This window comes from Pongo abelii, chromosome 1, assembly GCF_028885655.2.
Source record: "Pongo abelii isolate AG06213 chromosome 1, NHGRI_mPonAbe1-v2.0_pri, whole genome shotgun sequence".
Taxonomy (NCBI): domain Eukaryota; kingdom Metazoa; phylum Chordata; class Mammalia; order Primates; family Hominidae; genus Pongo; species Pongo abelii.
Window position 1 is genome coordinate 19,084,357 of NC_071985.2, and position 23,382 is coordinate 19,107,738.

Genomic DNA, 23,382 nt, shown 5'->3' on the forward strand with positions numbered 1-23,382 from the left:
GTACTACTTTCCTCCTTTACAGCCTCTCTTCTAACTGCCAATAAAACAGTCTTCACGAACTCAGCTCCAGCACAGATAAGACTGACAGAAGGTTCCGAGGCTGGCATTTGCAAAATCACATGAGCATATAATTGCAATACTCTCTCCCCATTTTGGATGGTTCACCTTCAGCAGGCTGTCAAACTTGAATCCTGGTTATTTTATCAGATGCCTGGAGCATGGAGTCATTCAACTTCTTATTGCTAAATCTTTGTTTTTCTTCTAAACTTTTGTACTCAAGGGACTGATAAGACTTCCTAGGTTGTGAAAGACAGAAGCCAATTTTCTAAATACATAAATAAAAATGTAATTTGATCTTGCTCTAATATACAAATAATGTCAATTAGTCAAGCTTTTAATGTCTTTCCTGTGTTTGCTGGGAGAAGTCTCCCAAGTGGCTCTGGTAGAGGGAGACAGAAAAAAGCTAGACGATTAATTGCTCTTTGAGCTAAAGCACTTCTTTCTGTTATTACAGGAAAAGTCAGAATTCAACTGTCTTGGTACTGAATTAAGAAGAATCTTACCTTCTCGTCGATCATTTCTAAGAACTCGCACTTTCTCAATTTTCCCCAAGAGAGCCCCGTCCTCAGCTAGGAAAAGAAAAGAAGCAGAGCATTTTGAACCTGGAGTTCATAAAGGGCTTTGCATTCAACCACAGCATTCTCAATCATTTAAGGGCCGATTATCTCCTTGGGGCATCACAGAGGCACCTCTTCTTTCTGTGGATCTGATTTCTGGCTTGTTCACGCCTCATTAGCACCCCCGCTACAGGAAGACTGGTGCCCAGAGAAGAGCCAGACACAGGGATAAAATCAGTGTCAGTACTCACGATCATTGCTGTAGTCATCCACCAAGATGATTTCTTTTATGAGATGGGGCGGGCTTTTCTTAAGCACGCTAAGAAAAGATAAGAAGATAAAGTTTATAGGTCTTTTAGGGGTATAAACTTTTAGCCTGGGGTAGAAAATTCTCACATGTTGGTCCTAACCCTTGGTTGGAGGAGCTACACACTGCGCCCTGTGCTGAGCAGTCAGGAGACCCTGTCTGCAGCCCCCACTGACAGCCCTGGTCTGACTGTGCCTGGGACACAGCTAATGTCTTAACACCCCTGACAGGTAATGCATCTCCTGGCCTCACCTGACCACGGTCCTGAGCAGGGCCGACCTGGCTTCATTGTGAAACGTGATCACCACGCTGGTGGCCGGCAGATCCACCCGCCACTGCTTCCGCTGACACCTGCAGGAAGAGAAAGATGGTCCTCTGAACAATGACCCCCAGAGCAGCCACAGCTTGTTTAGCCCTTGAGAGAACAGGCAGACCAACCAACTGGGATGGACAAGCTATGATTAACTTGTTATCTGCAGAAGTTCCTGGCCTGTTCTGAGATGAACTGCCAACGGGACATAAGGAAACAGAAAAACACAACCGGAGTTACGTTCTGAGAGATGAACAATTTCGGCAAAAAGTAACATATTGAGAACATCTTTCTAACACGTTAAAAAAAAGTGTTTTAAAACAGTGAAATCCCATTTCTACTCTCAAGCAGATACACCTCTAGAGATGCGCTTTTCACAATTTGCAGTCGTAATTTCCGAAGGACAGAACCAACTGTGTGCCACTGCTCTTTTCTTATTTTCTACATTGCCTACAACAAGCATGTGGTACTCCGGTGGTATCTGGAACTTGGCTCTCACCATGAACAGCGGACCCACTGGAGGTTTTCCCTTCCTGGGACAGCAGGGATGCATGTCCCTTGCCCTGGAAGGCCATCCCCAAATACCCCAAAGGGCAGTGGTGAGATGAAGATGGGGAGATGGAGTGAGGGTACAGTCAATGGGACTCTGAGCCTGCCTGAGCTCTCCTCTTCCAGCAGTAGGGAAGAACCCTGGGATCACCTCTGCACAGAAGCTGATTCGGAGGCCAGACCTACAAAGCAGGGGCAGATTTCAACATGGCACCTCTCAAATTTGAGCCATACAGACAGACACAAGACTAGAAGAACAGTAAGTAGCTTTTTTTTTTTTTTTGAGACAGGGTCCAACTCTGTCACCCATCCTAGAGTGCAGTGGCATGTTCATAGCTCCCTGCAGCCTTGAACTCCTGGGCTCAAGTGATGCTCCTACTTCAGCCTCCCAAGTAGCTGGGATTACAGGTGTGCCACCACATCCAGCTAATTTTTTTATTTTTTGTAGAGATGGGGGTCTCACTCTGTTGCCCAGGCTGGTCTCGAAATCCTGGCTTCAAGTAATCCTCCCACCTCAGCTTTCTAAAGTGCTAGGATTACTGGCATGAGCCACTGTGCTCAGCCAGAATAGCTATTTTAAAAAATAGCTGATAGCTATACGTGGAAGATGCTAAAGTATCATACACTAGAAATAAGCCGTAAAGGTTTACTGGGCTCAGCAGAACCCATCAGAGGAACCCTTCAAAGCAGGGTCTACAGACCTGAAGAGCATCTTAGTAAAGAGCAATGTTCCCAGAGAATCCTGACAGAACACCACACCTAGGCAGGACTGACAGCCTGCGAGGACTTCTGGAAACACTTAATTTCTGGTTTGACTGCATTCAGAGTTACTAAATTGATAATACTACTGATACCAGCTTGGAAAAGAGGCTTTGGTTTCAGAAAAACAGTTCTTAAAACTGTTGGTGATGTTGATGCCCCATGGTCTTAAGGATGAACAGTCTTGCCTGTGAGGTGGCAAGAGGGGCCTGTTTGTCTGTCCCATGCCAAGGTTTCCTCTATGCTGGCATTTATTATCTGCACAATGTTCCTGCAACTCTAGCAGTTAAACACACTGCCACCGGAACTGAAGCAGCAGAAAATCTTTGCTGGGGCTCAGAAAATGATGCCCCAAATTATATTGCTTTGGCATGCTGAGCGCTTTGAATGAAGGAGATTCACAGACCTCAGAAATAAGCCTCAGAGCCAAGGTCTCTCTCTGACCGTCTCCTCCCCATCCCCTCCAACTTCCCTTCAGAAGCACAGGGAGGGACTTCGTCTTAAGTTCTCTTATCTGACTGAGGGAAGTTCATCCAGAAGATGTGCAATTGTCTTGGACCCCCTCTCTGGAATCTACATTAACCAGAGATTAACTCATATAGCAGAAGAAACTAAAAGCCCACACCAAGACCCCACTCTTGGAGAGACTTTTCACTTATTCTTTCAATTATTCTTCTAAAGGCTGTCACCTGAGAGATTTATCTGCATGATAAAATAACCTCTGTTCACAATAGAGTTCTGCCCCTTGCCTTCCCATAACTTGTCGCCACCTCCCTGAGACCCCGGAGGAAATTTGTTCCAGGCTATTGTCTGAATTTCCATCCTAATCATCTCCCCTAAACATCATTTACTCTTCTAAAATTGCCTACATCCCTCACTTGCCTCTTCCCTATGCAGAGAGTATTTAAGCTTCAACCATCTGGCCCTTCTTTGAGTCTCATATTTTGTGTGGCTCCTGTGCACATTTGCACATTAACAAATTTATTAATCTATTGTCAGTTTATTTCAGCTGACATAAAGATTCAAACCTTCAGATGGGGAGGGAAACATTCCCTTCACTCTTATGCCTTCCAGGGGACCAATACATTTAAAAAAAAATTATTCTGTAGGTTTTTTTTTCTTTTGAGATGGAGTCTTGCTCTTGTCATCCAGGCTGGAGTGCAGAGGCACAATCTCGGATCACTGTAACCTCCGCCTCCTGGGTTCAAGTGATTCTCCTGCCTCAGCCTCCCGAGTAGCTGGGACTTCAGGTGCCCATCACCATGCCTGGCTAATTTTTGTATTTTTAGTAGAGACAGGGTTTCACCATGTTGGCCAGGCTGGTCTCGAACTTCTGACCTCGTGATCTGCCTGCCTCGGCCTCCCAAGTGTTGGGATTACAGGCGTGAGCCACTGTGCCTGGCCCTAATATAAGCCCACTGTAGTTCTTAATATTGTTTACCAGAGCCATGAATTATCTGCCCCCAAAATTAGAGATAATATCTCAGATGCGAAATCAGTGGACGAAGGAGATAGATTAAAAATATATATATTTGGAACTCAGCCATTGCTAAAAACATTTAAGGAGTTAAGAACTGAAGTGGATGGTCTAGCAGCTGCCAAACAATGACCAGCAATTCCACAGGAATGGCCGCACCTTCAGATAAAGTGTTCAACAGACACTCGTTTTCTCTCGTGACTACTTCAGAGAAGTGAATTTTGAAAATAAACATGAAAAGCAGTGCAATTAAAAAGCAATAAGGTCAGAATCACAAAATGTGCTTCTTTTGTTTATTACAGTTATTGTTTTAATTAATCATAAGAAATTGCATAATATACTAGTTTTTTGGGGGAAACTGTTCACCGTTGTCTGGGGGAAAAACGCAGTCAGGAATTAATATCGTACCTCATTAGAGCTCCTGACAGCTAAGTCTTTCCTGACAAGTAGACTGATAGGCTGGTTTTTCTTTCTTTTTTCCAATTTTAAGAATTAGCAGATTGTTAGATTAAGGAAGTGAGAATCTGCAAGACTTCAACTGTAAACAAATTACCAAAGAATGTCCTTCCCAAGAACCCAATCTGTAATGCTAATGAAATAAGGATTCCGCGTTAGGAGGCAGCTATCCTCTGCAATTAGGTCCCACTTAACACAGCGGGAATTGCTGAGCCGAGCAGACCTAGGTTGAATGACTTACTGAACATGGGCTTCCGCAGCTATAGGAGAATTTAAAAAGAGACATAAGGCAGCATTTTTTCATGCTAAATCATAGTAAACGGAACCGATCCAATCACGTCCTATTCTCTCGTTTTCCTTTTCTCTGCAGGAAGCCTCATCTTCCAGGAGCATTTGGAAGTCTCACGGGGCTCTGGAAACGTTTTTCAGAACACGCAGAGCTGCTGCGTTCGTATCATTTTATTAAAATTCATCTACATATTCATAAGGCATCCATTTTTGCTAGGAACTGGCATTCAGGAAACTTAAGAGGGATCCCATTTTTTAAGGCAAAGAGAGATAAAAAGTAAAAACTAAGAAATATTTTACATCCCAGAGTTAGAGTGAGTGTGAGTATGTATATGAATTTAGATAATAAGTCCTCACATTGAGCCAAGAAGGTGGGGTCGGCTTGAAAAATGTCTTTAAAAAGAAAAAGAATAAATTTTGTATTTAAAGAGCCATATCCCTGCCAACCAGTCTTCACTACTCCAGAGCTAGTGAAAGAACAGCCAATATAGTAACTCAACAGGGGAGCTGGCTGCCAGGGGCACTTTCATACTTGAGCTTTCTTTGGGAATTGAGTAGAAACTGTAGTTTATTTGAAGTCAGCGGCAGGAACAGTGTGCAGTAAGGTTTGTTCTACCAGACGACGCAGGCTAGAAGCAGTGACTCTGAGAAGAGTGGGTGGGGTTTCCGGCTGACCTTGTGGGCTCAAGTTCACTTGAGTGTCCAAGGCTCTGGTGCTAATGTGATCGACTTCCTGTTCAGTAAAATGGAGGCTTTAAAAACTGGACATGTAAAGATCTGTTTTAAGAATCCTTTATTTAGCTTTAAATTTCTCTGAGATTAGATGGCTTTCAGTACCTGAACTCTTGGTTAGCTGGAAATGGAAAAAACTGGTGAATCTAAACAACCACACTGTATAGAGAGTCTCTCACGGTGGAAGAATGACTGTCTTTAGGGCAGACGTTATACCTGGGCTTGATCAAGACATTGATGAAATAACCAAACGCAAGCTCTTTGGACTGGGAAGCTCCAGCTTCTGTCCAATAACACAGAAAGCTGTTTCACAGTGTGGGGAGGAATAAAGAAATAGGTTTCCTTCTCTACCCCAGGCAGGCCATGCCCCACCCTCACCCCAGGTGACCTAGTGTTTTTGCAAAGAGCCCTCGGTAACCTTGGTTACCGTGTAATGTGTGACAACTAACATCACTCCTCATCTGTGAAAATGGCCCTTACAATCTTGCCTGATTATTGGGAACCCCAAACAAAAACGTGTGAAAAAGGACTCTGAAAACTGTCAAGGTCACTTTAATGAATGCAGGGTTATAATTTGCATTTGGCAGCTGTGTGTCAATGGTGACTGGGAGGTCAGAGTGGAGCTTTCTCTAGCAACTTGGAGAGGCAGCCGATGAGACAGGCTCTGAGACATCTTCCAAGTCCACATGCAGCAGCGGCTCCAAGTAGAGAATACACTGTCAGTTAAAGGGACAAGGGTTCCCAGGCCTGCAAGAAGGGCTCAGTAGATGGAAAGGTGGGAGAAGATGGAGAAGCATATTTAAATAAACTCTCTTTAAGAAGGAGAGTTCAAGAACCTCTACAAGGCCCAGAGAGGGGATGTGGCCAACACGAAGACCACACTTTTTATGAGATAGCCACAAACACCAAACAGAGGGTCACGGGAAAGAAAAATTCCTAGATGAATATGCACCATCTCCCTGAATTGCCCTTGTCATTCAGATTTTGTAAGGAAAATACTACACAACTTAACTGATTATTAAGTAAGCATTAGTTTATGCCTATACAAAGACAGGATTCTATCACGGAAGAGATGGGGAATAGATATTTTCAAAAATAAAAAACAAAAGTTATAAACAATGCCAAGCCTCCGCAGGCACTTTCTGGGTATCCAGTGCTAAGGGGCGTGCTCAGTTCCTCCCTGAAGCAGGCAGGCACTTCCAGTGGAGTCCCCTAAGGGAGTTGTGTGTTCTGATTAGGACTGGAGTCCTGCGTAGGAGCAACTCTGCTGGCAATGGGGCTCGGAAATGCTGGTCTCCACAGCAGCTACGTCTATCTGCGTGTCTATGAGCAGGCATTTGGGCTGTGGCTCAGGTTCCCATGGAAAAACTCCAGGACAAACAACACAAGGATCATGCAAGGTCGCGGTATTTCCAAGGTTCTGATTATGTGCTATGTATTTACAAATTATCATATTAGCAGTCTGGATACATTCAATTTGTAAATTGAGTTTGAGTCTGCCCCTGAGATACAAATCTAGTTTTGATCTGCAGGCAAAAAACTAAGAAAAAAAAAAGTTTCTGGGTTTGCAAAGCTGAGGGGCAAGTCTTAGACTGCAACAAATTCATCAAGGCAATGAGCCTCCTGTGGCCTCTTGGCAGCAACTGACATCACTGTGTGTTTATGTGAGTAAAATATTTCATGCATAAAATTTAGAGATATTATAGAAGCATCCATGTACCACTCTGCTTGCCAACTCTTAATATCTTGCAATACTGGCCTTTGATTAAAAAATTTTTAAATAAAATGACACATGACAGGATGACAGGTAATAATTACAGCCCTTACCTCAATCCTCATCTTCCCCAGGGGCAATGACTATCTTGAATTTGGTGCTTCATTGTTACTATGTGTATTTTAAATAAACTACCCATGTACATATTCAAAAATTATACCAAGCATTTTTCTGCATCTGTTTGAAGTTTATAGGGATGGCACTGTGCTGTGACTTGCTGTTTTCACTTTTTGGGAGGTGCATCTGTTCAGACACACACAGCTCTATTTCATTCACCCTCACTGCTACACTGCTTTCCACTGTAGGGAGGAACACACCACGTCATCCCTTTTCTGCTGATTATCAATTCTCTCCATTAGAAACAATGCTGCAGTGGACACTGTCTTTTTACACAGCAGAGAAAATTTCTCTGCATTATTTACCAACAAGTAGGACTACTTGTCATACATTATGAACCTCTTCAACTTGACATAGCCATCTTAATCTCAAGTGGCTGGACCTAGTGTCACTCCTGCCTGGACCTGCATGAGATCATACTGCTCTGTATTCTCACCATCCCTAGGTATTACCAGGTTTTAAAATTTTGCCAACCAGATTGGTATGAAGTAGTCACCATTTTAACTTTCATGTACCTGATTACTAGAGAGGCCACATATCATCTTATATGCTTAGGAGCTGACTGGATGGTTTCTGCTGTTAACTGTCTATTCATGTTCTTTGTCCATTTTTTGATTAGGTTTTACCTACTATTTGGCTGTAGGAATTTATATGCTCTGGACACTATCCTTTGTCAACCAGATGCATTGCAAAAATCTCTGTGGCAGATGCTTTAATTTTGTTTATGATGCTTTTTGTCAAACCTACTTTTTAATTTTGAGTTTTCAAACTGTGACCCTGGGGTAACAATGTTCAGGAAAAGCTTTCTTAACTGAAGGTCATTAATATATTGGAAATTTTATTTCAAATGTTTAAACTTTTACAAATGCTTTTAACAGGTTGTAACAGGTTATATATCCCTCATAAATATTGAAGGATTATGTATATCCACGTATATCATGGAGAAAATTACAAAACATAAGTGAAGGACATTTAAAAGTGCCCAGTATTATAGAAATATTAGTTTTCTTCAAACTAATCCATAAATTCAGTGAAGTGTCATGCAGGGTTTCTTCACGGAACTTGAAGAGCTTATACTTAAATTCATCAGGAAAATCAAATGGTCACAAATATCCACTGGAGTCTTAAAGAACAACACATAATAGGGCAACATGCCCAAGGAGCCATGAAGCGTTACTGCAGAGCCACAGTGATTAAGGCAGAGTGGTATGGGTGCGGGGTTACACACACAGATGACCAGAACAGAAATGGATGTAGACAAGTTCCATGCTATCCTTCATATATAGATGAAGGAGATCCATAATCTCCTTTTTTTCCTGTGTGGATAATCCATTGTCCCAGCATGATTTAATAGTTCATTATTTCATCACTGATTAGTAATGCCACTGCTGTCATGCCAAATACTTATTTATGTCTACATCCGTTTCTGTTCTGGTCATCTACGTGTGTGACCCTGCACCTGTACCACGCCGCCTTAATGAATGTAGCTCAGCAGTAACTCTTCATGGCCCCTACTAGGCGATGTTCTTCAAGACGCCAGTGGATATTTGTGACCGTTTGCTTTTTCTGATGAATTTAAGAATCAGCTCTTCAAGTTCCATGAAAAAACCCTGCATGACATTACACTGAATTTATGAATTAATTTGAAGAAAATTAATCTTTCTACAATACCGGATATTTTAAAATATCCTTCAGTTATGTTTTATAATTTTCTCTATGAAAGTCTTGCACATCTTTGGTTGCATTTATTCCTCCGTATCTAACAGTTCTGCTTGCTACGGTGAAAGGAGTCTCTTTTCCTATTACATTTTTGAATTGGCCATTCCTGATACCGGTTTTTGTATGTGGACTCTGTATTCAACACCTCACTGTGCTCTCTTATTTGTTCTGATAGTCAGTTTGCAGGTTCTCTTAGATTTTCCACAAATCAATACATCTACATTCTGTCCCTGTCTTTCCACTCCTTACACATCTTGCGATTCTTAAGATGGCAGTGATTATGGCCTGCAACACAATATACAATTTTTAAAAGTGGTAAAAAACAACCTTGCCTTGATCCTATCTTTAAATTGAACACAAGTAGATTTTTATCATTAAGCTTTGTGCTTGCCATAGATGTTTTACAGATGCCTTTCATCAGGTGAAGGAAACTCCCTCACAAGTGCTGAATTTCACTGTTTTCCCTCCTGCATCCATTAATATGACCTACAGCTATTCTCCTTTAATTCACTGAGAAGATATATTACATTATTTTCTGATATTCAATCATTTTTACATTCCTAAAATAAACTCTTCTTGGATATATATATATATGTATATAGCTGTATTATATAGTATTATACAGTATATATATATATAGCTGTATTAGATTTGCTAGTATTTGATTTAGGATTTTCTGAGTCTATAACCATAAACTGAACAATTTGCTGTTCTTATACTTTGTTTTTCTGGTTTCATAGCTACATACTACTGAAGGAAATAAGGTAGCTTTCCTCCTTTTCTATTCTCTAAAACAGTCTGGGTTTTATGCAAACCCATTTGAGCTTTGTGAAATTTTGAGAAGGCAAATTTTTTATTGCTGAAAATTTCTTTTGATGGTTTGCACTTATTCATTTTTTTTATTTCTTAAGAGATTTTGGTAACTTAAATTTCCCTAGAAAATTATCAGTTTCATGTAAGTTTCAAATTTATTTGCATAAAAGTATACTTCTAATTTTCTTATGATCTTAGTTATATCTGCTTTTTTACACCTAATATTAATGTTTCCTCTCTATTTTTGTTAATCAGCATTTTTAGAGATTTATATTTTTTAAAGATAAAGCTTTATATAGTACTCTCCACTGGATTTTTAGTTCACTAATTTTTTCTTTTACCTTCCTTATTTCCTTCCTTCTGCTTTCTTTAGGTTTACACCCTGCAGTTTTTTCCACCTTCTTCAGTCACAGAGTGATCTCAGCTACCTTACTAAGGAAAAATGGTTAAAAATTCAAGCAAATTCTACAGCTGGAGAAACACAGGCAGCTTTCTCAACCATGAGATGGGTGAGTGAAATGGGGAGGGGGAGAAATGTCCGCGGGTGCGATGACTGGCTCCCCCAACTTTGGGAGGAGAGTGGCGAGGCCCCCGCCTCTGAGCCAGGTAAAGGCACCTGCCTCCGCACGCGTTCGGAAAGACGGAGCAGCCCAGGGAGCCCTGCAGCCACTTGGACCTTTCTTTCTCCAGCCAACACAGCACCTGAAAGTCTGCGAGTCTCCATGTGCGCCCATCAGCCAGGTGAGATGAGCCGAGAGAGCCTGTGGGGGCATTAAATTAGCCAGCAGGGCCTGAAGTTTTAAAAATCAAAGGAACATATTAAAATACATTCTGTTGCTTGCTAGCCCATCTCCCTATTCATAGACAGATATTCGGTGGCAGGGGGAGGGTGTTAGCACCTCAGGATGCTGGGATTAAGGCTCTGGACACAGCTGGTGATGCAATAGAGGCGGTGAATGCCTTCTGTTTCCTTGCCCTCATCCACAGAAAATGCTTACGCCACTCCCACTTCAAGGGAAAGAAAAGGGCAGGAAGGTCTGTTGTTTCAGTGACCATCCTGGCAGCCTGATGCAGCTGCCCATGGACACAGAATGTCCATATATGCCTCTGCTGTGATGTTGGGGCTCCAGCCAGGCTAGAGCCAACCGCAGGCTGGGCGCATGCTCCTCATTCAGGACTCCGATTTGCTTCTGCGGTAAGGGCAGTTGCTTTAAGGCCGCAGACTTCTGATTATCACAAAGCTCTGACAGTTTAGTGAGCATAAGACTCATTTATGGAGCTTATGAAAATGAACATGCCTAGGCCCTGCCTGCTTCTCCCATCCCATTCTGAATAAGTAGGTCTGGGTGATACCTGGGAATCTGAATTCGAAAAGGCCCCTGAAGGCAAGGCTTATACAGGTTGCTCTTAGACCTCATTTTAAGAAACACACAGAAAAGTGAGAGGTGTTATTAGTGAAACAGTTCTCTAATATGGAGCCATAATTAGACTCATCTGGAGAACTTGCATTAGACCTGGAACTCTGGTATGGACCATACAGCACAGAGGTTAAAAAACAAAAAACAAAAAAAACAAAACTCTGCCTCCTCCAGATTTTGATTTCCCATTCCCCCTCTCTACCACAATCTGACCCCCAGTGGTCATCATACATGAAGTGGCCCAGCCCACGCTGTGTTCCTCAAAGTCTACCATGACTATGAAGCCTAACACAGACAGAGTCAAGGCTAAGCCACTGGGAACAGGACCCCCTCTCTACCACAATCTGACCCCCAGTGGTCATCATACATGAAGTGGCCCAGCCCACGCTGTGTTCCTCAAAGTCTACCATGACTATGAAGCCTAACACAGACAGAGTCAAGGCTAAGCCACTGGGAACAGGACCCAACATAACTAGGCTGAAAATAAGATCTAGCCCAAGCTGAAGTCTGGATCCACCACAAGGCAGAAGGGGCCACTGGAAACAGGCCCTCCTCAGGCCAACCCCAAACTGGGCTGGGGATACATCTCTCAACCTCAGGGCACTTCCACTAGGGCCCATCCCATACAAGACGCTCAGCTTCACATTTTCAAGATGTGTTGCTATGGAGTCTATAGAAAGTCTAGGCAAGCTACTGGATAGAATGTAAACCGGAAATGGAAGCCAAAAAAAGGAAAATGGAAAAAAGTTCACTAGCTGTTGTATAATGTTCATTTAATTAAAACATACTCTTAATAATCCTCCAAACAGTGATAATGGCGTAATATTCCACCAAATCCACTAATTTCTGATTAGTCCTAATAGCTACAGAGTTTATTTCTATAGAGGTCTTTCAAAACTAAACAGAACCAAATCCTAAGACATTAAAAAACCTCTGCAGGACCTCTGTGAAATCAAGCTTCTTAAAAATCTGGTCGGCAGGAGATTTGAATAAGCTCCATTAATAACCTTAGGTTTGTCTCACTTAGAAATTATTCATCTAAAATAACTCTCTTGAATACCGCAGGCTTCTGCATTCTGCAACGCAGAGGAGTCGGAAGCATGTTCTAAAACAAAATATTTACCCTCCCTGTGACAGAGGAAACTCAAGCCTATCATATTTACTGTACTCCCTTTGAAGTCCTCTAATCCTATTGAAAAGCCAAGGGTTCCAGAGGCAAAAAAACACGCACACACACTCAGACCAAGCGGAGAATCCAAAAACACACTCTTCGCTCACCAAACACTCCACGCTTCGGCACTGGCCACAGAAAATGCTGCCCAGAATACGTGAGTATTCTCCAACAGAAGGGGGAAAACATTAGGTTTCCCCTTGAAGCTTTCAGCAAGCCATCGTTTGATGGAATAAAAATGTTTTTTCATTCAAAGAGCACCATTTGCCCTTTATTGCCTCCAGTTTTACCGACATTTTAGCTGAAAACTTTTCAACAGTCAAGAGCTATTGACAGTCGAGAAAATAACAGCCCTGGATGAATCCATCTGAACTCTCTCGTCATGCCCTCCGAGGGCTGCGCTTCAGCTGCCAGGTCCCACTCACCATTTAAGGCTAGAGTCATTTCACAGAGACTAAATTATTATTGTCCTTTAAACTTTCATTCCTCCCAATGCCAGGGGACAAGCTGCCTTTTCTAGATGGAGGCTCACGCTGCTCATCAGACAATGTGAACACTGCACATTCCATTTCTTCCCTCTTGCTACTCCCCTGGGACAAGTGGCACCCTTAGTCCTGCTAGAGTAACTCCAGTAACTCCCTCTGCCTCCTGGTGCCCACCATCGTCCTCTTGGATACGTGAGCTCTGGTTTCCAAGCTGTCTGAGGGTTTAGTTTTTACTTCCATTGTTCCATGAAGAGATGTGCTTTTATTTTTATCTGCTCTGCCTGTCTCAAAGTGGTGAATCCTTTAGAGCACCCTTCTTAGGGGTTATTCAGGCAGTTGGTTTTCTTTCCTACCCTACTCTTGCAGTTCTCCCCACAAAAGCTGGGCCAGATAATGGAGCAGTTCTGATTGTCCCAAGTGGACAGGAGAAAAGCCTATGTTCTGTGGAGGGTGACATTTTAGGGCACCACGCTTTTCAGATACACTGAATTGCTCTGTTTTGGCCTGTGGTTAAAAAGACCAACTTTTCAGCTAGGCACGGTGGCTCACGCCTACAATCCCAGCACTTTGGGAGGCCGAGGCAGGAGGATCACCTGAGGTCAGGAGTACAAGACCAGCCTGGCCTATACGGCGAAACCCCGTCTCTACCAAAAATACAGAAATTTGCCCGGTGTGATGGCGGGTGCCTGTAGTCCCAGCTACGCGGGAGGCTGAGGCAGGAGAATCGCTTGAACCTGGGAGGCGGAGGCTGCAGTAAGCCGAGATCACACCACTGTACTCCAGCCTGGGTGACAGAGTAAGACTCCGTCTCAAAGAAAGTAAATGAATAAAATTAAAAAAAAAATGGCTAAGAGTCTATTAAACTTCAGACCATCAGGTTGGCTTAAAAATCAAAACATATGCTGTTACAAAAGATGAACGATAAACCTAAGACAAAATGGCATTCAAAAAAGAAAAAAAATCAATAAAATACAAAAATGTATCAAGAATAAGTGAAATAAAGTAGGAGATTAACATTTATGCAAAGCAAAATGTATGGCAAAAAAAGGAAAACTTGTTCAAGGACAGCCTGGGCAACACAGTGAGAGCCCATCTCTATTAAAAAAAAAAAAAAAAGAAAAAGAAAAACAAATAAAATGGGGTAATTTTATGTCAATAAGGGTATAATCCATGAATATATATCTTCTAAGCCCTTCATGCTTAGAAATAAGCAGAAACTCCTAGCACTGTAATGTGAGTTTCAAATGCTTTTGTCAATAACAAAGGTTCTGAATGTAATTGATCAGGTTGGTTGAACATGTCTATTTGAACTTGGAAATGAGTATAGATGTTACTAGCCTTTAAAAAATACCCATCAAATATTCACAGAAATGAGAAGTAAAGATTGCAGCTTCTGGGGGCAGGCTGTTGTTTAGACCTCACCACAGCCTGGTGAATGGGGCAAGTTCTGTTTCTCTAACTATCAAATCTTAGTAACAATAACAACAGTACCTACGCCTCATAGGGTTGCTGTGAAAATTAAATGAGTAATGCGTGTAAATTGCTTAGTACAGCACCTGGAACAAAAATCTCAATTAAAGGTAGCTACATCTCATGCCCAAAGTAAAACCCTCCATATATGCAAAATAGTAAAATTATAAAGTTGTAATGTCTGACTCCACAGTAATAAAGTGAGGGGAAAAAAATCTCCAATGACCTAAGTTTAAAAAGATAAAAAGAAAAAAAAGTCAGTTTCTTACCATTTTGAAACTCTTTCCTAAATAAGCAATGTACCAAAAAAGAAACCAAAAACAGAATTCCAGAGTGGTGAGAAATAATAATAGTGGTCATTTACAAGTAGGTTTAAAAATAACCAAAATTATCACACTATATTTCGTATTATGAGACTCAGCCAAAGCTGCACTCAGAAACCAATTAAGTAGACTTAAAGTAAGAATTCAACATTCAACTCTCATGGGGCGGGGGAGTGCAGAGGAAAGCAGAGGGAACGGGCAGACATGAATGCATTAAAGAGAAAAGCAGGAAGGCCGAGGCGGGTGGATCACGAGGTCAGGAGATCGAGACCATTCTGGCTAACACGGTGAAACCCCGTCTCTACCAAAAATACAAAAAATTAGCCGGGCGTGGTGGCAGATGCCTGTAGTCCCAGCTACTCAGGAGGCTGAGGCAGGAGAATGGCGTGAACCCGGAAGGCGGAGCTTGCAGTGAGCTGAGATCGCGCCACTGCACTCCAACCTGGGTGACAGAACGAGACTCCGTCTCAAAAAAAAAAAAAAAAAAAAAAAGAGAAAAGCAGTGGAATGTATATAAAATCCCAGCACTTGATGTCAAGGATGAAAAGAAGAAAGAAGTAAGGAGGAGAAACCAGAGACACATCACTGGCATTTTTAAAGAAGAAAAAAATGAAAAGTTTATAATTAATAAAGATTTAAGTGCATATATATATAACACTATGCCAATAAATTTGAAAATCCAAGGGAAATTTATTCTTTTGGGAAGATATAAATCAAATTAATTCAAGTAAAACATAGAAAAACTGAACATATGTCAATATTCATGGAAGAATTTTAAAAGGTTATCAAAGGATTACTGTAATTAAAATAAAAATAGCTAAGTTTAGATGACTTTGAAAGGTGAGCTCCAACAAAAAACTCCTTTGCAAATCAGTTTTTCTGAAGCATCTAAAGAAATTTAGGAATTTGTTCTAAATTCATTTTACAAAGTTCACATAATCTTGAAGCCAAAGCTAGATGAAGGAAGGAAGACAGCAGGGAGGAGGAAAAGAAGGCAGGCAGGCTGGCCGGCCACAGATACTTTCAGCTATGAATCTTCATTCAAAACCTAAAATAAACCAGTAGCCAAACTCAGCAATATATTGAGTAAATTCTGGTCCATTTTCAGAACCAAATAACACACTGTCATCTCAAATAGCATTTCCTTTTAAATGAGTAAGCAAAGAGGTTATTCAAAAATATTCATCCCAACATTAGCATTAAAAAGGAAAAGAATCTAGCAGTCCATTACCAGAGAGCTAGCTAAATAAACATAAAATGGGATATATACAGCTTTTAGAAAGGAAAGTTAGATATTTAACAGTCCTAGAAAATATTTCCTATGTATTACTGAATGAAAAAAAAGTAGGCAGGCAAACAGCAAATACAGTGTCATTTTATTGTCACTGTATTTATAGAAAATGACATACATCGAACATCAGAGGGTATGAGACAAATTGGGAAGGACATTCACCAGAGACAATGTGAAGCTTTCAGATTTTTTTTCCTGTGTGCAACAAACATGTATCTACTTTTAAAAAGCTTTTTCTTTAAAGAAAAAACCAGTTTTGAGTAATTCAGTGTATTTAAAGAAAGGAGAACTTGGGGAGTTCATGATACAAGGTTGCTAACAGCCCACTGCGTAGACCATTAGTATCTAGGTGAAACACAGACCAATTCAGAGATTTTAGCTAATATTTGGCCAAGATAAGGTTTGCCAACAATAGAAGGCAGATCATTACCATCACCGTCACATCATACCATGACTTCCTTAGGGCGGGTCTGATTAAGCCCAAGAATGGACCAACCATTCGTTTGATGGCACCACCATGCACTGGCCTCCAGGGGATGCCTCTTTGCAGATAGGATTCTACAGTCAACTGGGTTAACTGAGTGATTCCATAAAAGCAGCTACCAAGAGAGATCTAGTTCAGCCCAGTCAGCACGTGGTGACAGTGAGGGAGTGGCAAAGCCTACCAGGAGCTACGCTGGGTGCTAACCAATCTCAAGGGCAACCTGTGTACCAGAGGCCCTGCAGGATATCAAGCTGAAGACCATCCCAGGAGTTTCAACTCCCTTTATGCCCTGTCCCCCTCATCTACAGCATGGCAACCCAAAAGTAGGCTCTGATGCCTCCGGGACTGGCTGTTTATCATGTGGCAGCAGAATCAATGGTATTCTTCTTTATTTACCTAGTGACGGTCCATAATTCCTAATCTTTGATTCCAACATAAAAAAAAAAAAAAACACCTTGGAAAAAAATCTGTATCCTATTTGGTGGCAAAGCCTGCCACAACCTGAATTATGTGGCAGTAAAACCTGACCTGATGACTGTTCTCCTGATTTATCCCACTTGGCATGCATATTCATGTTTTGCTGCGAAAATATTAGTGTTTGATTACAAGGTACTGTCTCAAGATTAAAAACATTATTTCACAAATTGTGTATATGTCATTAATAGCTCTCTAGATTTTTTTCAACAATCTGAATTTCCTAAGAATTTAAGTGAGGAATTAGAGAACTGTCTAATTACAGATAGTCTGTCTCCCAAAGCAGCTTACGAAATACCTGGAGAAATCATGCACAGCTACAAAACAAGAAAGCCCAGGCACAGAGGTTCTGGGTGGGGGTGGCAAGGTCTCAAGTGAGGCAGCAATCCCACGGCAGGGGGCCGGTCAGAAGCAGTTCTTTGGAAGAATCTAGGCGAATTGTGCTTAAGGGACACACCCATTTAGAAAGGTTTAGAAGGGCAGTGGAGAATACCATGAATGAAGACAGCAACAAGCACTTTGCAAAGAATGCCCCCACATCTGGAATGCATCCACATCAGAAGTCTCAAGAAAGGTAAGTGGGTGGGGGAGGCAGGACCGGCTACTGCAGGCCATCTATGCAGGGCCCAGGAGGGGGATCCAGGTGCCCTCACCATTGGTTAGTTCTTGCATGGGAGGGGCATGCAGAATACAGGCCTGGGAGAGGTAGTGAGAGATATGAGTAGGCAGGTCCAGTGACTCAGAAGGGAGGACAAGGGACTGGACCAAGAGTGGCAATGAGAGGAAGGGGTTAATTTGAGAGGGATGCCAGAACAGAAAGCCACCAAGGCCACTTGGGCAGCTCATGGTCCCACGCGCCAGTACATGTTGGCCAAGCAGAATTAGGCAACCAGGGCATTGCTTTATTCTAGCCCAGAGCAACATACAGGGAATTTTCCAACTTCAACAGGTGGCACTTATATGTGAATATCAAGAACAAGTACCTTGCTTGGCCTTTGCACTTAAAGAATTACCAAGAATAAAAAAGATTTGGTTTAAAGGGCCATGGCAAAGATGCCAAAGGAAATTCAATCATCATCATAAAGAGGCAACAGATAACAAACCCAATGTCCCTTAAGCCAGCGGTCCTCAACCTTTTTGGCACCAAGGAACAGTTTCATGAAAGACAATTTTTCTACAGATGGTGGAGGGGGGAGATGGTTTGGGACGAAACTGTTCCACCTCAGATCATTAGGCATTAGATTCTAATAAGGAGCACACAACCCAGATCCCTTACATGTACGGTTCACAATAGGGTTCATGCTCCTATGAGAATCTAATGCCCATGCTGATCTGACAGGAGGTGGAGCTCAGGCGGTAATGTTTGCTCATCCCCTGCTCACCTCCTGCTGTGTGGCCTGGTTCCTAACAGGCCATGTGTCACTACTGGTCCATGGCTTAGGGGTTGGGGACCCCTGCTTTAAGCCTATTTTGGTAACCAGAAATACCTCCACATCTAAAAATACACATTCAGAGATAGATAACAAAATGATTTTAAAACCATCCATAAACGTTGACAATCTCAACTGTGTAACTTCTACCGAGGCTTGCCCCCTGAATTCCAGATTTTTGTATATCTTCATCCACCTACTTGACAGTTCCACTTGGATGAAAACTTCCCTCCTAATCTTTCCAGCAATGCTTCCTGAATAGGAGCTAGTATTCATTTGGTACTGATTATGTGCCAGCCACTGTGCTAAGTCACTTACAGGTGTTAACCCATTTAGTCCTCACGGCAGCCCATGAGACGAGTATTATCATCACCCTTAACTTATATCACGAAGGAGCTAAGTGACACGCCAAGATTGTGCAGCTGCTAAAGGGATAACTGGGATTCCAACATGGGAGACCTGGTGCTGGCATCCACACCTTAACCAGGAGGTTGTACAGCTCCCTGCTCTGCAAAGGACAAGTCCATTCTTCAAGTTGCTTGGTCAAGAAACTCAGTGGCACCCTTCAGCCCTCTCTTCTCCACACTCCACATCCGATTCAGCATATCTTGTCATCTCTACCTTCCAAAGGCATCCAGAATCCAACCACCTCTCACCACCTCCATTGTTAGTCCCCTGTTCTTAGCCACTGTCATCTTGGCTGGATCATGGCAACAGGTTTCTCTGCTTCTGGCCTTGTATTTCCCACCCCACCCCCAGTAAACCTGGTCTTATCACAGCAACCTTTTAAAAGACTGACCCTTTAGAGGCCTAATTCAGGTCATGCTGTTCCTCTGCTCCCAAACCTACAATGGCTTCCATCTCATTCAATGGCTGCCATAGTTTGAATGAGTCTCTTCCAAAATTCAGGTGTTGCAACTTAACAGCCAATGTAGTGGTGACAGAACCTTTAAGAGGTGATTAGATAATGAGGGCTTCTCCCTTTGGGCTTCTCCCTTTGTGAAAGGAATGAAGGCCCTTTAAAAGGGCTTAATGAAGGGAGTTTGTCCCTTTTTTGCCTTTCTGCCTTCTGCCACGTGAGGACACAGCATTTGTCCCCTCTGGAAGATCCACTGTTCTTGGTGCCATCTTGAAAGCAGAAACCAGATTCTCACCAGACAATGTGAGCCTGCCAGCTTAAAGATCTTGGACTTCCCAACCTCCATACTGTAAGAAGTAAACTTCTGTTCTTTGTAGGTTACCCAGTCTCAGGCATTTTGTTATAGCAGCACAAAACGGACTATGACAGAGACAAAGCCAATGTCCTTACCATGCGCCTCCAGGCTCCTAGGGCTTGGTGCCTTGACTCCTCTAGACCTCACCTCCTTCTACTCTTCCTCATGGCCTCCTGCCTAGCAACTCTGGCTTCCTGCTGTCCTTTAGATAGGCCTGGCACACTAACTCTTTGGGGACTTTGCCCTTGCCACTTCCTCTGATGAGAACTCTCTTCCCAGTTATTCAAATGCACACTCCCTCGTTCCTTCCCTCAGGTCTTTGCCTAAACACCTTCCTGTCAGTGAGACCCTCCCTGATCACCTGTTTAGTATTAAAACCCTTGACTCTTTCACACTCCTAACCTCCACCGCTAATTTTTTTCTCTTCTGTATTTAACATGCTTTTTAAAAACCATATAATTAATGTTTTATTTTATTGTTTTCTCCCCCATCCTCTTAATGTGAGCTCTATGATGGCAGAGTTGTTGTTTTTTTAATGTTTTGTTCACAGCTGTTTCCCTGGTGACCAGAAAAACACCTGTCATGTAGTTAGCACTCAAATCTTTGCTAAATAAATGCATAAATCCAAGAATAAAAAGAAATCTTCGGTGAATATAAAACTTTAAATCCAAGTACAATATTCCTATTGGGATACTTCCTTTTTTAAATAACTTGAATTTCCAAAGAGGTGTGGATTTTCTCACATTATTGTCAGATGAAGAAAATCATGGCTTATTCAATACAGTTAAGATAGTCGTTACTATAAAAGTCTGAACTTTAAATTTTACAGATGGCAGTGGGGATTATGGGCCCTCATAGGTTCTACCATTAACATTTAACAACTCCAGAGTACAGGCCAGGCATGGTGGCTCAAGCCTGTAATCCCAGCACTTTGGGAGGTAAAGGCAAGAAGATCACTTGAGGTCAGGGTTTGAGGCCAGTGTGGGCAACGCAGCAACACCCCGTCTCTACTAAACAATTTTTTTAATCAGCTGGGTACAGTGGCACACACCTGTAGTCTTAGCTACTCAGGGGGACGGCTTGAGCCCAGGAGTTTGTTGCAGTGAGCTACGATCACACCTCTGTACTCCAACTTGGGCAACAGGGTGAGACAACTCCAAAGTATACATGAATTGTCAGTTACACCAGTGAACAGATAGGTGTTTTGGCTTAATAATGAATGTACCATAAACTAACAATGCTGCTTCTTTTAAGTTCATGAGAAATGTCACAAGTAATCTCTGAAACCATATTCAAGTGAAATATGTAGCCTAAATGACAGAAAAAGTTAAAATAAATTTTATAGTATTTTGATTGTTTCCTAAAATATACAAAACCCTTCCACTGAAAAAGAAAGCTGTTCTTGCAGTTTCATGGTTCCACGATGGGGGGCAAAGTGATGGGTTTTAAATGGATAGTTGAAGTAGGACAGTTTGTTAGGACTCGAAGAGTGATCTCATTTATCAAGCAAAACTCTGTTGCCTCCATTTTTCCTGGTCTAACTTCTTTCTGAAATAGGTAGGATCACTGCTTCACAGCTATTTCTGCAACTGTTTTTGGTTCAATGATAAAACAATCCAATACCATCTCAATGTGACAGAGGCATTCACATACTGGAAGCTGAAAGTCTGCCAGCCATGTCACACACATTTTGAGAGCAAAGTGTAACAAAATAACAGTTCACTCTTTACTCAAAGCTGATATATATACAAGCCACTAGTCACTATGTTAATGTCCTGTATTTGTGTAATGTATGTAGTTTATGTGTACATCTGAGCCTAATAAAAATGCTGTAAGACAGGCCAGGCAAGCATGATTATTGTTTTACAGTTAAGAAACCCAGGGTTTACAGAGAGATTATTTTAACCTCAGTCTGGGAGCTAATAGCTGGTTGAGCTATTAATAAAAGCGACACATCCCAACTTCAAGCCTATATTTCTATTTACTCTCCTTCGAGATAGACATTACTGCTCAGAGCAAAATTTATAAACTGCCAAATTCAGAGTGGATTTGAATTCCAAATAAAACACCCAGGTGTTTCTCCTGCTTCCAGTGACAGTAAAGTTCCTTGCTGTAGACCAACCTACTCACTAAAAGCAACCAGAAATTCGGGATGAAATACACTGAAGAATCTATCTGAAGGCACTGGAGAGCTAGCAAAGCAGCCAGGTGTGAGGTCAGGTTTCCAGAAAGGAGAAGCGCCTAGAGAGGAAGGCCAACATTCTCTGATCGTCTTCCCCTGAAACGGCATAGAGCCAAACGGCCGACTGAGCCGAGCAGAAGCGATGGTCTTGCAGGTGCAGAGCCAAGTGAAAGCTTCCGGAGGTGCCGTGGGGCTGTGGAGGCTGGAAATGGACTTCAGAGCTTGCTGAGGAAACTGGGCTCTGATAAATATCCCAGACTTCCAGGTCGAATCCCACAGGGCTACTTCCTAGTGGCAAAAGAGAACTGGAAACTCACCAGCTCTCTCACAAAAGACCGAAACCCAGCTTTATACCAGCTCAATTCCAGACCTGATTAAGGTGACCTGCCCTATTTTAACCGCCTGCCAGAGAACAAAACTAAATCCTCTTTGGAGGAAAAAGTCAGTGAGAGCCCTGAAATACCTCTGTATTTATTCATACACAACAAAACACAATCACTGAAATGAAGAATTCAGCAGTGGATTTAAAAGCAGACTAGACAGAGCAGAGGAAAGGATCAATGAACAGGAAGCAGGCCAACAGAAATATATCCAGACTGAGACACAGGGAATCAAAAAGAATAAAAAGTACAGAAAAGAGCTTATAAGGGACAGAGGAAACGTAGAAATATCTAACAAAGATGAAATTAGGGTCTCAGAGGAAGAGGAGACAGAACTGCAGCATGGCAAAACTGACAAGGCATGAAGCTCAAGAGTCAGGAAATTCCACAAATCCCAAACAGGTTCAGCACAAGGAAAACAACTTCTAGGCATATTATGGCAAAATTGCTGAAAAAAAGAAATATCTGAAAAGGCAGCTGGAAGGAAAAGTCAAATGTCTTCAAAAAGAACAAGACGAACAGTAGACATTTCGCCAGAAACAACAAAAAACAGAAGACAACTGAAAGAACGTAAAGGGGCTGACGGTCACCGTCAACCCAGAATTTCACAGTCAGTGAAAAGACTCTTCAAAAGCAAAAGTAAGCCAGGCGTGGTGGCTCACGCCTGTAATCCCAGCACTTTGGGAGGCTGGGGTGGGCAGATGGCTTGAGGTCAGGAGTTCAAGACCGGCCTGGCCAACATGGTGAAGCCTAGTCTCTACTAAAAATACAAAATTAGTCAGGTATGGTGGTGGGCGCCTGTAATCCCAGTTACTTGGGAAGCTGAGGCAGGAGAATCACTTGAACTGGGGAGGCGGAGGTTGCGGTGAGCTTAGATCACACCACTACACTCCAGCCTGGGCAACATGGGCGAGACTCTGTCTCAAAAAAAAAAAAAAAAAAGTAAAGTTAAGATGTTTTCAGACAAACAAAAGGACAGAATTCATTGCCAACATACTGGTACTAAGAGAAATACTAATGAAATACAGAAGGAATATGGTCTTAGGTAGACAAATAGAAATATAAGAAATGAGGAGCAATTGGAATATAAATATGTGAATAAATCAAAAGAATATTTACTGCATAAAACAATAAAAGATATC

General features: G+C 42.1%; 1 protein-coding gene across 1 annotated transcript in view; it reads right to left on the bottom strand.

Moving 5' to 3' along the window:
- Positions 1–23,382, bottom strand: part of GALNT2 (polypeptide N-acetylgalactosaminyltransferase 2) — a 216,511-nt gene that overhangs the window by 44,590 nt on the left and 148,539 nt on the right. The window contains exons 4-6 of the mRNA XM_024247364.3: positions 1,177–1,275; positions 869–936; positions 564–629 (exon numbers count right to left, since the gene is read on the bottom strand). Coding sequence (XP_024103132.1) covers positions 564–629; positions 869–936; positions 1,177–1,275 — 233 coding nt within the window. The remainder of the gene's footprint in view (positions 1–563; positions 630–868; positions 937–1,176; positions 1,276–23,382) is intronic.